Source organism: Rhipicephalus microplus, chromosome X (genome assembly GCF_043290135.1).
Source record: "Rhipicephalus microplus isolate Deutch F79 chromosome X, USDA_Rmic, whole genome shotgun sequence".
Lineage (NCBI taxonomy): Eukaryota > Metazoa > Arthropoda > Arachnida > Ixodida > Ixodidae > Rhipicephalus > Rhipicephalus microplus.
Genome location: NC_134710.1, coordinates 215,712,436 through 215,726,224, shown reverse-complemented (window position 1 = coordinate 215,726,224; position 13,789 = coordinate 215,712,436). Strand labels below are relative to the sequence as shown.

At 43.3% G+C, this 13,789-nt stretch overlaps 1 protein-coding gene and 1 long non-coding RNA gene across 3 annotated transcripts in view; one reads left to right on the top strand and one right to left on the bottom strand.

Moving 5' to 3' along the window:
- Positions 1-13,789, bottom strand: part of LOC119187392 (importin-4) — a 227,334-nt gene that overhangs the window by 131,328 nt on the left and 82,217 nt on the right. For both annotated transcript variants that reach the window (XM_037435539.2, XM_075878604.1), the window contains 2 exons: positions 6,039-6,179; positions 615-668 (listed from right to left, as the gene is read on the bottom strand). In XM_037435539.2, the coding sequence (XP_037291436.2) occupies positions 615-668; positions 6,039-6,179 (195 nt within the window). The remainder of the gene's footprint in view (positions 1-614; positions 669-6,038; positions 6,180-13,789) is intronic.
- LOC142775968 (uncharacterized) overlaps positions 2,232-13,789 on the top strand; it is a 34,200-nt gene continuing 22,642 nt past the window's right edge. Inside the window, exons 1-2 of the long non-coding RNA XR_012887195.1 lie at positions 2,232-2,358; positions 10,144-10,287. This is a non-coding gene — a long non-coding RNA (uncharacterized LOC142775968). The remainder of the gene's footprint in view (positions 2,359-10,143; positions 10,288-13,789) is intronic.

Below are 13,789 nucleotides of genomic sequence, written 5' to 3'. Positions count from 1 at the left end.
ACTTGTAACTTAAAAGTGTTGCAAGGCTCCTCTAAGAATGTCCCATTTGCAAAGTAGCGCGTTTTTCCCAATGCTAATCGTTTCCTGAAGAATTTTCTTAGCACAAGTCGGTGGGGTTGAGACACTCAGAATATTTCACAAAGTCGACAGTTTACTGCTGGTCTTATCTCCTGCACACACTGTGAAGGGCAAGGCCTCCACAACTACAGGACGTCCTGTTTTTATGTTATAAACTGTATTGCTTGATATTGCATGTGCATGCTCCGCTATTCAAAGGATTCCCTCAAACACTACAGTATAACTCAGTGAAGTACCAATGCCTGCTTTAGTGTTTTCATTTGATATACTCATTTCAAACACTCCAAATCCATTCACAAATGTCCTTCATAATGCAGAAAGACAAACAAGACATAAGTTTAGAGGAAGGTGAATGCTTGATAAGGTGAGAAAAATTTTGATATGGTTAAGACTTCACCTCAGAAATTATTCTCAGCTCAAACTTCAAAAATTTATCTTGAAACAATATTGCTTACTATCATCCAATGCTTTTCAACAACAGGCTTGACTAATGTAGGTAGTTTTGTTCAGAAGGATTCACAATTATGAGAACCCACCAGAGGAGGCAGCAGCTTTTCTGGAGGAAGGTGGAGGGCCATGGTGTCAATGAGCTGCAAGGATCAGAAATCATGTCACAGATAAATCATATGCGCCATGTATTTAGAGAAAAACCTTAATTTAAATAACATAGATATAATGAATTGATAGGCCAATTTGACTGGCCATTATTTTATTCACAGGGATTTTAAGTTGGGCTAAGATAGTTCTAGGTGAGCCAGGTGGACTAGTAGTTGGTTTTGCCACAATGTTCATGCTTTTTTGTTTCTGTGGTTCCATTTACTGAGAGCTGTGAAAATTTTGAGTCCGATTAATAAAAGCTTTTTGCTTTACTGAAACACAAAACCAAGAGAGCATTGTTCCATTTAAGTAGTAAATCTGTGATCTAGTGTGGGACAACTGCCAAATTTTGGAAAGAGCATCTACAAAATGGCAAGGTTATAGTATAGAGGTTATACTACAGAGGTACCACATAGACCCATTGATCAATCATTTATTTGTTGAAAAGGAGGTTGAATGGCATGATGTGTATGTTATCTCTATAGAGTACAATCAAAACAGTTTGTGCTAATCTCAATGATTTGATCATTTGTGAGCGTGCCTTAGGGATAGATAGTAGTACACACAATATTACAACATTTTACAACATTCAACAGTCCTTATTTGAGATTGCATAAACTTGGGATACATGCACCTCCCTCGCTGGATAATTATGTCTCTAATAACAGTGTCACCTTCATTTTTCGTAAACTGAAACTTCAGATCATACATTTTCATGGATATAGTTGAACCCCTTGTGGGATATCGCAATGAGGCACGCTCTCTAAACACACGATGACAGTTGACATAGCCGAATCAAACCAAACTAAACATTATTTGAGCTCCTTTTACATTGCGACATTATCAGCCGAATCAAATACAACACTAGTGATCAGCACTCTAAATACAACCTTATAAAATCTTGCAATACACTTAACATAACAAATACAAGGTAACGCAAAGGCGGCAACGCCCCCGTTCAAGTCAACACAAAGGGCTCATGGCAGACAACCCATGGCGCCGTCCCCATAGACCCACCACGGGAGACGAACTATTCGCGCCAGCCGCTACACGCCAAACAGCACCGCTCACATCTCTTGTGCCATCACCCAGCCTCGCCGCAAGGCGGCACGGCCAGCACTAGGGAGCCAATTATGATGATGATGACGATAAAGGTTTGCAAGCACAATGCCACCTACCTCTCAATGCTTGTTAACGTTAAATGCAGCTTACCCGCGAGACACACATTCACCACGAGGCAAAAACAACTTTACAAAGACGATAGCACCCCCGCACCCTTTATAAAAGACATGCGCTGGGTCGTAATTCTTGTCTTTTATATGAGATGTCTCTTATAAATAAGGCACCTTGTATGCATTTTCTTATCTACCCGTATTTTCCTATTGCATACCTGTCATACTGGCAACAGAGAAATTTGTAAAACCCCCGAGCAGGAAAGAGGGTGGGGTTATCGTTTTTTTTTAATTTGTAGCTGTGATGGATTTGCCTTTATCGACAAGTATAATCATGTTTTGTCGCCATAAGTCAAATTGAAGGGCTGAATTTTTTTCCGCCATTTTGGCACCAAAAGAGCGAAAAACAGGAGAGGGGGGTAGAGTCCCAAATGTAAGTGCAAACATCGGCGTTGTGGTCTCGTAATGATTTGGAGTGACTGAACACACGAGGGTAGGGTTACCCACTAAGGTGAGTCTCGAAGGAGGAGCACAAATGCTCCCGAAATTTCGTGTCATCAAAATAACTAGCGAAAAAATTTATACCCGTCAAAACAACTCGCGCGTGTCTTGACACGTGAATGGACGGGACGGTGCAGCTGGCTTCCGTGAAAGCGCGGGTCAAAGCTTTGACTTTGCTCACTGCTAAATTCTTTGGACAGGAACGCCAGAATGCTTCTAGCCTTTTTTGCGTCTTTACCACCTTTAATTTACCACAGCGTCAGGCACCTTTAATTTACCACTGCGTCAGCCACAAGCCCTTAGAGCTCATAGATCGCTATCACATCGCCGCGACTGCAATTTCATGTGCGGCAGTTGCGGCAAATGGTAATTTTATTTTTAATCCACGTGCCTTCAAAACTAAGTTGTTTTATGCTATCTATGACCGCAACTGCCGCAGTTTTTTTTTGTCCACAGAGTTTGCAGAAAGCAGCGTTGCTTTGACTAGTCGAGCGTTGGCCGCGCGCACACTTTCGGAGTTCTGTCAGTAACGTCGTCGCCAAACATGATCGTGCCGAATGACCGCGGTATCATCCGCAGTGGTTGTGGCAACAACAACCACATGCACTGTAGAAGACGCTGCATGCGCTGGTCGCACGTGTACTTTCGAAGCTTCGAGCACGCTGCTCTCGATCGGCTTTCGTTTGAAGGTTTCATTACTTAAGTTCATATCAGACGCCGCGATTAGGAAAAGTGTTTGGAACATCAAATTTTGGCCCAACAGACAAAGAATTCGGCTTGGAAATTTCACGAATTCGTATCTGCCATGGTTTGACATCATTAAGACTCTACTGTACATTTAGGTGAACGCCTCTGAAATTCATTTATAATAAAATGCTGTGGGCTCGCGAAAAGCCTGGATTGAACCGACCTGCATTTTTGTCAATGCGGCGAGATCTCGCACACAAATTCCGATTTCCGAGAGACTTTCGTGGCAACCGTACAAACGGATGAAACAATCGAAATCTGGGAGTCTTCTGGACAATGCCGGAGACTTGGCACATACGTGATTTATTTATTTATTTAGGAGAATACTGCCAGTCTGAATGCCAGACTTTGGACAGCAGTAGGCAGTACAATCAACACAACAATATGCTAAAAGTACAATATAATATTGAGTATATTATACAGCAGTGCAAATATTGTGTAGAAAAAGAGAAGGAACACGTTAATTCACATAGAAAGAAAACAGAAAATGTAGACCACAAATGCCGTGCTATACACAGCAATATCAAAAACTGCGCGAAAGTAGTGCTCAGCAGATCTTGCTGTTCACAAAAAAAAAAAGAGAAAAAAAGGAAAAACAATCAAGTACAAGTATAATCGGCACACAATGGAAAAAATACATTCGGGCATGATAATTGCAAGCGTGGCAAATTGGTGAGACAAACATTCTTACTAAGACTAAGATGGGAACAAGAAGAATGGCACTGTAAAGGACGTGGGAGTGTAACTATAGGAGAGATGGAGCAGGTAACGCACAGAGAAATGATTTCAGGTCGACACTTTCCAGGTGCTCTGGTGGCAATTAGTTCCACTCGTTTATTGAGCGGGAAAAGAAAGAGTACCTGTATATGCCAGCATGACAGAGGAGCTCACCAATTCTTTTAGGGCGGGAGGAGCGTGTTTCACGGCACAAAATTGGTTCAATGTAGTTGGTTTTCAGAATTGCTAGCTTGTCATTATATATAAGGTAGAACAATTTATTGCTTCGTGATAAAGTCTTCATTGCAAACTTTCGAGCTTTGCGCTTTCCAAAAGAGCTGATGGAGATGTGTTGTGACGGTAGGCATTGAACACGAACCGTACAGCCTTTCGCTGTACTGATTCAAGTTTATCTATGCTAGCTTGTGTGTGGGGATCCCATACAGACGACACGTATTCTAGTAATGGTATTACGTATGTTTTATATGCGAGCTTTATTTCACGGGTTGCTTTAGCTAGTGTGTGTCTCAAGTAACCTAGTTTTCTCAGAGCCTTTTTTTCAATGTAAGCTATATGATCATTCCATCTTAAATCAGATGTGATTACAAGGCCAAGGTACGCATATTGTGAAAAAATAACAAGGAGTGATTGCCTAAATTGTATTGAAATTTTAATGGATCTTTTTTGCGGGTTATGGTCATTGCAACAGTTTTTTTTGGGAGGGGTTTATGATCATATGCCATGATGATAACAGCAATAAATATTGTTCTCTCCAACGCCATGTTTGTGACCTGATGATGATTTGTGGGGTTTAACGTCCCAAAACCACCATATGATTATGAGAGACGCCGTAGTGGAGGGCTCCGGAAATTTATACCACCTGGGGTTCTTTAACGTGCACCCAAATCTGAGTACACGGGCCTACAACATTTCCGCCTCCATCGGAAATGCAGCCGCCACAGCCGGGATTTGATCCCGCGACCTGCGGGTCAGCAGCCGAGTACCTTAACCACTAGACCACCGTGGCGGGGTCATGTTTGTGACCTACGCGACTAGCTATGGCAATGCGCAGCAGCCAGTCACGGAGGCCATGCAATTTTACTAATTTTTTTTAATCAGAAATGACATATTTTCTGTATAATTTCAGGCCAAATTCATAAAAACCTAAGCGCGGTCAAAATTCATACATTTTACAAGAAAATTGAAAGAGTTGGCAAGTACGCTATTGGCACACTGGTGTCTCTTATACCCATTTGTCTCTTCTATCACTGTCTCTTATAAAGGGGTTAGACTGTAGCCACCAAACCAGCCTGCAACTCACGTGTGACCATACTTATCACAGGGTTGCATGCATAGAGTTTCATACAATAATACCTTGAGAGGAATTTGGCACTGCAATCGTGTACCCCATGAGAATTATGGGAAGTACAGCCTTCGGATTGGAATGTGTTAGCTAGCAAACTGTCTACGAATCTTTTTCTACAGTTTCAGTTTCGTGCTTTTGTAGGGACAAGTTTAGTACATTCAGCACTGTTCCTGTTGTACCGTCTTTTGTTTACCCATCTTTCGTGCTTATTTTTTCACAAATATTGTACATGTTATTTATGTCCCAAAACACATTTACTCAGAAGTCAAGTTAATGCAATGAAAATTGAAGTAATCAGCAATTGGCATTTGTTTACATTTTTTCACTTGTGACTTTATTAGGCATTGTTTGCAGTTTCCCCAAAAACTCCAGCACAGCGTCTAGTGCAGGGGAATGCTGTTGTTTAGTAGTTTTGTATGCTGGTAAACTTGGTTTGGTTTAGCAACATACTGTGATCACTGTGGGCCTACGCTTGAACTAATCGTGGTGAATACCAACGCATTCAAATTGGGTGTTTCCCCCCACAGAAATACACAAAACTGTGCTACGATTAGGGCATCAGTTCAAATTACCTGAAATTTTGAATTAGCCAAGTTCAAATCAACAAGCTTTTACTATAAAAAGATAAGTCAGATATGTAGCCAACTTGACAACCAGAAAAATCTTGACTGTAAAATTGTGCCCACATTCGTTGCACATTGAAATATATCAGTAGATGTATTACAAACAGTAGCAAGATAACACAAAAGTTGTGAAATAATGAATTAACCGAAAAAAGGTAGACATTTTGAAAATATACCAGAGTGCAACATATTGCACATTTATAAAATCCCTCTTATCTCCCACACATGCTGGTGTACCTGGGCTGCACAGGCTGATGGAGATTGGCAGGATTGCCCATCTTCCTCTTCCATTTCGTCAACGTCATGAGGTGATACCTCTTCCATGATTGGCAAGAACACATCCAGCAGCTCAGGAATCAGTTTGTGCTTTACAATTGCCTGCACACAAACAGCACTGAATGAAAAATCAACCCTTCATCGTAATAATGAGAATCGAGAAATAATAAAAAGGCCCTATGGGAGAAGAGATTGAGACTGCTTAAAACAAGTTTGGAGAGTTTAATACATGCTCAGAAATGCATGATTCAGGTAGGGTCAACATACAGAACACACTGAATATTCCAAATCTCCTGGCAGAGGTGAGCTAGTCAGAATTTAGACACTTCATACATTTCCAGCAACCTCCCAGTCTTATATTTTATTTCTTTAATAGTTCCCATTTTCCTTCAAGCACTAGAAATGCATCTCCCTAGTTTTTTTGTCTTTCCTTTTTAGACTTCATAATTGGTCTGAATGTTGCTATGCTTATGTAATCACCAGGACCAGCCAGCCATGAAGAATGGTCAATAACAAAGGAATACAACCAAACAAAATTTGCCCGCACATTATACCGGCCCTTATATAACTAGATAGTGAAATAAGATAGATAACCGTTAGGAGTTGAGTTTAATGAAAGATCATAACACACAAGCATGTTAAAATATTCCATCAGTGATCACTCGAGATAAAATAAAAATAATGCTTTATCCACAACATACAACCCACTTTCATTGGTAAAATTTCCACAGAAACAGCAACATTTATTTTTTCCACATCATAAGATACAGTAAGAACTACCTGTGCATGAAAGCTTTACAAATGTGTGCCCCCAGTACCGTAAAAATCAGAATATATGTCGGACCAGAATAGATCGCCCCCCCCGCCCCCCCCCCCCAATTTTGAATCTCCGAAATAGAAATTCTTATTGTGTATCGCGGTGCACCTTTGCCTTGATAAATACGCAATACAACCAGCTGCACTGTTCTGGCGTTTTATTTTTTTCGACACTAATTTTGTGTAGTTAAACGCTAGAAGGCCCCAAAATGCTATCACTCAGACTCGTTCAAACTTGAGACCGACGAAGTCTGTTTTTCACTAGTAACTGTTGTGTTCATGAGGCCGGCCGAGACGCTACACGCGTTGGAGCTAGACACACAACAGGTGCAACCACACTCTTGAGCGTCACAAAACCAAGTGTTTTATTTAGGCACACCCATCCCAATTCCAAACGCGGGTGGCGTCACTAAATAGCTTTAAGAGGGCCCTTAAACACTTTTTCAAGTAACCATGGAATAAATTCACTGGATGAGCTTATTGCCTCACGAATTTAACACCGCAAAAATTTTAAGAATTCGTCCACTGCGAGTAGAGTTACGAAGGTTTATCGCATGCTGCAATTGCATTCTCTCTTCTCTCGCCCCGACGAAAGCGCTGGAAGCTAAGCAGGGTGGGATGGTAGGGCCACAGAAGAACCTCACGTGCGTCTCGTGACCTTGAGCACTTTTTTTCTTCGAATCCAAAGCTATTTCAGTGTGAGCACACCCGCATGTGTGGACAAGTAGGGGCTTCTCGCGGTGATCTCTGTAATGAGCGAGCGCGCCATGTTCAAATCGGGCAATGGCTGATAGATGGGCTTTCTACGTGTGATTTTTGGGCATATTCCGTGATATGTCGAGATAAGAGAAAGCAACTTTTAGCTGACATTGATAATTTATTGTTAATTCCAGGCCGCATGCTGCGCAACAATATTTGGCTCGCGTTTTGTCGGAAGCCTCTACTACTGATTAGCAGCGTTTTCTGACCATGCTCCAAAAGTGTTGCAGGGCCCCTTTAACACAGGTGACACCACAAGTTCAGACGGGCTGGGGAACTACACGGCGGCCACTACGCATTCTCACAGCACTATTGTCACAAGAATCACAGTCGACATCAGTTTGCTGCAGTGTACAGTATGTTCGCCGTCGAATTTGCAGGGAAAGCATCCTGCGTTGTGCCTGTAGGAGTTTCAGAATCTATCTGGTACTGTTGTGAGAACCCCAACAGATGTTGCCGGTTACGCTGCAAAACTGCACCTTGGTCCGTCTCTACAATGTAACAGCGAGGTCGTTGGCCCTCACTTAATACAGTAGCTCGGACTCCTTCAGGTTGAACCCAAACTTGTTCTCCCGTCTCCAGTAGAGGCAGCGGCCGAGCCCGATGATGCTGATTAAGTTGCATTGGCCTTTCATTTGGTAGGACGCATCACTAGCGGCCACCCACTGAGTCTCTAGCAGGCCAAGACGGCTGCAGTAACTATTTCATCTTCGGAACACAAGTTCTGATTTGCCGCCCCATTAGGAGCCGAGCAGGGCTGAAGCCATTCACCCCTGGTGTATTCCTGTAGCTGAGTAAGGCTAGATGTGGGTCGCTTGATTTGCCAAGAAGTTCCTTGACTGTGCGAACCATCTGTTCAGCCTATTCGTCGGACTGAGAAAAATGGGGGCTGCTGGTCACGAGGGTGAAACCATAGGAGTCAGCAAATTTCTTGAGCTCATGAAAAGAAAACAGTGGCCCGTTTTCGGATCTCACAACTTCTGCGATACCATGTCGAGCAAATATGCTCTTGAGCACCTCGACGACTGCATAAGCTGTAGACGATCGAAGGGTAATAACTTCAGGGAAGCGAGAGTAATAATCCACGACAAGCAGAAACTTTCGTCCTTTGCTGCTGTGAAAGAGATCCATACCCAAAACTTCCAATGAGCGACCTGGTAATGGCGTGGAAATGAGCGGTTCCGCTGCATTTATCCGAGTGCGTGCACACTGCTCACATTGGACTACCATGGACTCAATGCTCAATGTCTTTGGCAATATCCGACCACTACTGAATCTCCGACTTTTGCTTTGCACCGGTTTGCACCTTGATGACTGGTGGGCTCAGCTAGAACGTCCACTAACCCATTGCTATTCTCCATGCAGGTGTTAACTGAGACTTTCATCCTGATGCTCCTTCGTGACCCGGTAGGCATCGCTTCAACACACATGCCCATTCAATCTACTCCTTGCGATCATGCAAGCAATAGTCCTGCGACAATCATGGCAGATTTTGGAGGGGCAGTTATCAGCGCTTCGACTGAGAATGCTGTATGAGCCCCGCCGCCCCTTGTCCTTGTTCCAGCTTAGGAGGCACCATCAGCATTGACAGCCGTCATAGGAGCAGCTATAAAACCACCGGATATGCTTCACTCGCTTCGTGGGCTCGGTGGCTGTGCCACTATAATGTTCACTAACCCGTTGCTATTCACCATGCAGGTTAGTTCACCACATAGTTTATTCGCTACAAGAATGACGAACTACCTCTTGGTACTGCTGCCGAGCCCCCAGAGCTTTTATCTGTTAATTGGTGAATGTATTGCTATTGTACGTTTCCTGTTGCTGCTCTTAGGTGATGTTGAGCAAAATCCAGGAACTGACTAAGCAGCGGTGCTAGCAGAACTGAAGAAACTATCTACCGGGCAATCTAAACTTCTCTCCGAAATACAAGACCTAAAAAGACAGCTACAGTAGACTGACGATAATTCAAACTTTGATAACTCATACTTTCGGTTGATTACATGATAATATATGGTGTTTTTTTAACACGGCCACTTGATGGCCAAAGAGCGCCAGGTAATGAGGCAAGAACATATGAACAATGAATATGGTACAAGGCTGTATAAGGGCCTTAAAAGTCCACGCACTAGAGGCGGGTAAAATGTACATACTCAAATCATGAGAGCGAGGCAAGATCAGTGTACGCAGATGTATATAGTATACAAAAAATAAAATTTTTCCATCATGCATAAAGTGATGGGTGTTCGATGGGCGTTGAGTTATCACCGTGGCGAAAGGCAAAAACTGATGAATAATAGCAAGCGTGCCTCTTGGAGTCCTTAGTTTCCAAAGGGCTGGAGGCACTTGCTTTCTTTGAAAATACTACCGCAAGAGCGACCTCAGTCAAGAGGCCGTGCTGCGATTGCCTGTATACATAATGCTAAAACTACGAATATAAAAAACGGAGGAGTGAATAATTTAAAAAGAGGTTCACTGCCTATAAACATTGCAGGATGGAGTGGGAAATGTTGACGATAAGACGGAAAATGCTTTTCTCTGATGGAATCAAGATGAGTGCATTGAAGGAGAACGTGAAGCGCAGTAAGTGGTACACCGCATTTTTCCCACATGGGTGTGTGTCACCACCGGACAATAGGTGAGCGTGCATACTGTATGTGTGTCCTATTCTCATTCTGCAAAGTATGACTTCAGTGTAGCAAGACTGACACTGGTACCCAAGTGCCAAGGTGCAGCTTGATGAGAAGCAATTTATTTACCGTTTGTCTATCCCACAAGAGCTGCCAGTGTGTTTTTAATAATTTCTTTATAAACGGCTTGAGGTCTAATGCAGGGACAGAAACTGATTCATTGGCCCCACTCTCCTGGACAGATGCAGCCAGACTGTCAGCCAGTACATTTCCTTTTATCTCACGGTGTCCTGGCACCCAGCAAAGTACAATATGCTGTTTAAGTGCGTAAGTGGTAGACAGCAGTGAATAGAGTGACAGAATAACAGTGTTTTTGTGTTTCTTAAGGATTTTCAATGCTTTTACAACACCTAATAAATTTGTGTATATAACTGAATTGTGCAATTTTAATTGCCTAATGTGCTTAATGGCAGAATATATGGCACACGCCTCTGCAGTGAAAATACTTGTATGTGGGTGCAAAACGCCGGCATCTCAAAAGGGTGGGCCAATCACCACATAAGACACTCCAGTATACGATTTCGAAGCTTCAGTGAAATGTTCAGGGTAGCAATATTCATGCTGTAATTCAAGAAAGTATGTGTGTATGTGTGCGAGTGGTGCGTGTTTAGTAACCCGTACAAAGGAGAGATCACACTCGATAGTCTGCCAATGCCATGGTGGAAGCTCCTTTGCGGGAGGCATCAGGTTGAGCTGAAGCGGGATGCCCATTTCCCGTGACAAGCCTTTTACACGCAGTGAGTACGGCTGTCTCACTGGAGGACGGTTATGAAAGAGAGTGGAGCTGGACAAGTCATTTATGGTAGGGTGCGTGGGGTGCTCATTATTTAAAAAATACATGAATGATAGGCATGCTCTCTGCAAATGAAGTGGCCATTCGTCAGATTCCACATACAGACTTTTTACAGGGCTCGTTCTGAAGGCACCTGTGGAGAGGCGAATGCCCGAATGGTGGACAGGATTCAGCATCTTTAAGACAATTGATGAGGTGGACTGATACGTTATGGCACTGTAGTCAAAACGTTTGCGAATAAGGCTCTTGTGCAGGCTTAACAGGCATTTTTTTGTCACTACCCACGTACAGTGAGACAGCAGTTTTAAAAGGTTCATAGTTTTCAAGCACTTGTTTTTCATATGTTTTATGTGTGGCACAAAGGTTAATTTTGATTCCAGAATCAGGCCTAGAAATTTGTACTCTGCCTCTACTCGTAGTCGTTGGCCATGCAGGTTGATTGCGGGATTGGGGTGGAGGCCTCTCCTTCAAGAAAAGAGGACACGTGTTTTTTTGAGGGTTTCACCTGAAGCCGTTTTCAAACAAAATTAAATTTTATGATTGGCCCTCTATTATTTCAATGCATTTAAAAACCATTTAATTCAACCTCCATCATTCGGTTCATTCATACTTTTTGCAGGTCCATACCAGAAAATATCTGCTGCTTTCCCACTACTAGTTTTTAAAAATTTGTGTGCTTATATAATCCTGACCATCTAAAAATGAAAAATAAGCACTTGAGGCCTTCAAGGAAAAAGGCTTTACTAGTAAGCAAATGTTGGAAACGAAGTACATGCATGGTAAACTGTGATGCTTTTCAACTGGTATAGAGAGCTTTGTGCTGAAGGCACATACCTATAGCAGTGAGGCAGTTGGCAATTCAAGATTTCTTTAATAGGTCTGATAAGCAGTAAATGGCCAATAAACTTGTGGACTTTACACCTCTCCTTTCTGTTCACTGCATGCAGTTAGGGCTTAAGAACACTTCAAAAATTTTTAAATGTGATAAAATCAATGCCTAATCATAATGTGTGGTGACACTTCACCCAGTGTCATCTCTCCTAGAACTTCTGATAATTCAAACTTCTTAATAATTCAAACAAAATTCAGAGGTCTCTTCAAGTTTAAATTAATGATAGTCGACTGTACAGTAAAACCTCGATAATTCAATCTTCACGGGACCGGAGACAATGTCCTATTAACCGAGGGTACGAATCATTGTGAATAAGAACAAAACAGTTGAAAAATGTCTCCTACACCATCAGATTTTTATTTCTTAAAAAAGTCTGATCGCGGTTTGCTTCACGGGTACAATGTGCGACGAAGTCACAATTTTGCGAAGTTCCTGCACAAGGCTTAGTCCGTGCACACTGTCCGAGGAAAGCATGCATATGTCCTCCAAAACGGCCAACGCATGCGCAGCCTAGTGTAGCGTGGACGGTCGTCAGCATCACTTACAGCCTCATCAAGCGATTCCCCTCTTCGCTGTCCATGACTTGGCGACGATATCGCTGTCGGTTACTGTGCCGGCCTCAGCAACATCGCTGTCAATTGCTATGTGCCATGTGCCATGTGCCATGTGTCACAATTGCCATGTGTCACTACCATGTGCAGATAAATAATTTAAAGCAAACCAGAGGTGAGCAATCCAACTCAACCGTCACGCAAACGTGTTCGACGCGCAAGAAAAAAAGAAAGGCAAATCCGTAGGTTGCCCGTTGCCGATGACAGTAGTGATGCACTGCCTTCCATTTTGGTTATTTAAACCACCATGTTTTTTTTGTTTTTTTTTTGTGCCTCCGAGATGTACTACTCATGGACGAAGTTTTGAATCTCAGAGGCCGCAATCCGATCCCAAAGTTGTTTCGGTGGGCCATCGATTTGGCCGGCAGAATCTGCTGCTGCTTCCTTGTCGTAACTTGACCGTCGTCGGGCGTTCGAATTAACCGAAGCGCGGCCGAATTGGTTTGAATTAATGAGAGTTTTCAGTCATAAAACAATGTGCATTTTGGACAGGACCAGATGCCGTGGCCCAATTAACCGAAATTCCAAATTAAGAGGGGTTGAATTAATGAGATTTTACTGTACTTGCAGCTAATAACACCCTGCGAGAACTCACCAGGCACCGAACAAATATGGAAATTAATTGTAAGCAAATTGAGCCCTTGAGGCAGCAGCTCGGAACAGTGCAAACCAACACCTCTGAAACGGCTTGTCAGGTTTGAATTCTCGAAACACGTCTTGATAAAGCGGAGAACTGTTCACGACGTAGTAGCTTGATATTTTATGGCATTAATGATACTAACAAATCTGACTAATTTACACAGTCTGAAGACTTGGTAATTCAGCTGTGTTCTGAGAGAGAGAGAGAGGAAACTTTATTAGAACTTGGCCGGCAGCTTGGTCTTGGTGGCCTCAGATGGCGGCGCTGAGTCCCTGAACTCGGGCGGCATCTTCGGCCTGCCGGACAGCCCAGAGCTGGTCGTTGAGCTCCGAGCTTCTGAGCGCCGCCTCCCAGCGGCGGCGTCGCCGACGGAGAAGGTCCCCCGCGGCTCCCGCAGACGGGACGGCGGCGGGAACGAGTGAGCTCGAGGCTTCCTGTTGCCTGGTATTGGCAGCCGCCATAGGCGCATCGCGAACGACGGCCGTTTCTCGACCATTGTTATCGGCGCATTCCC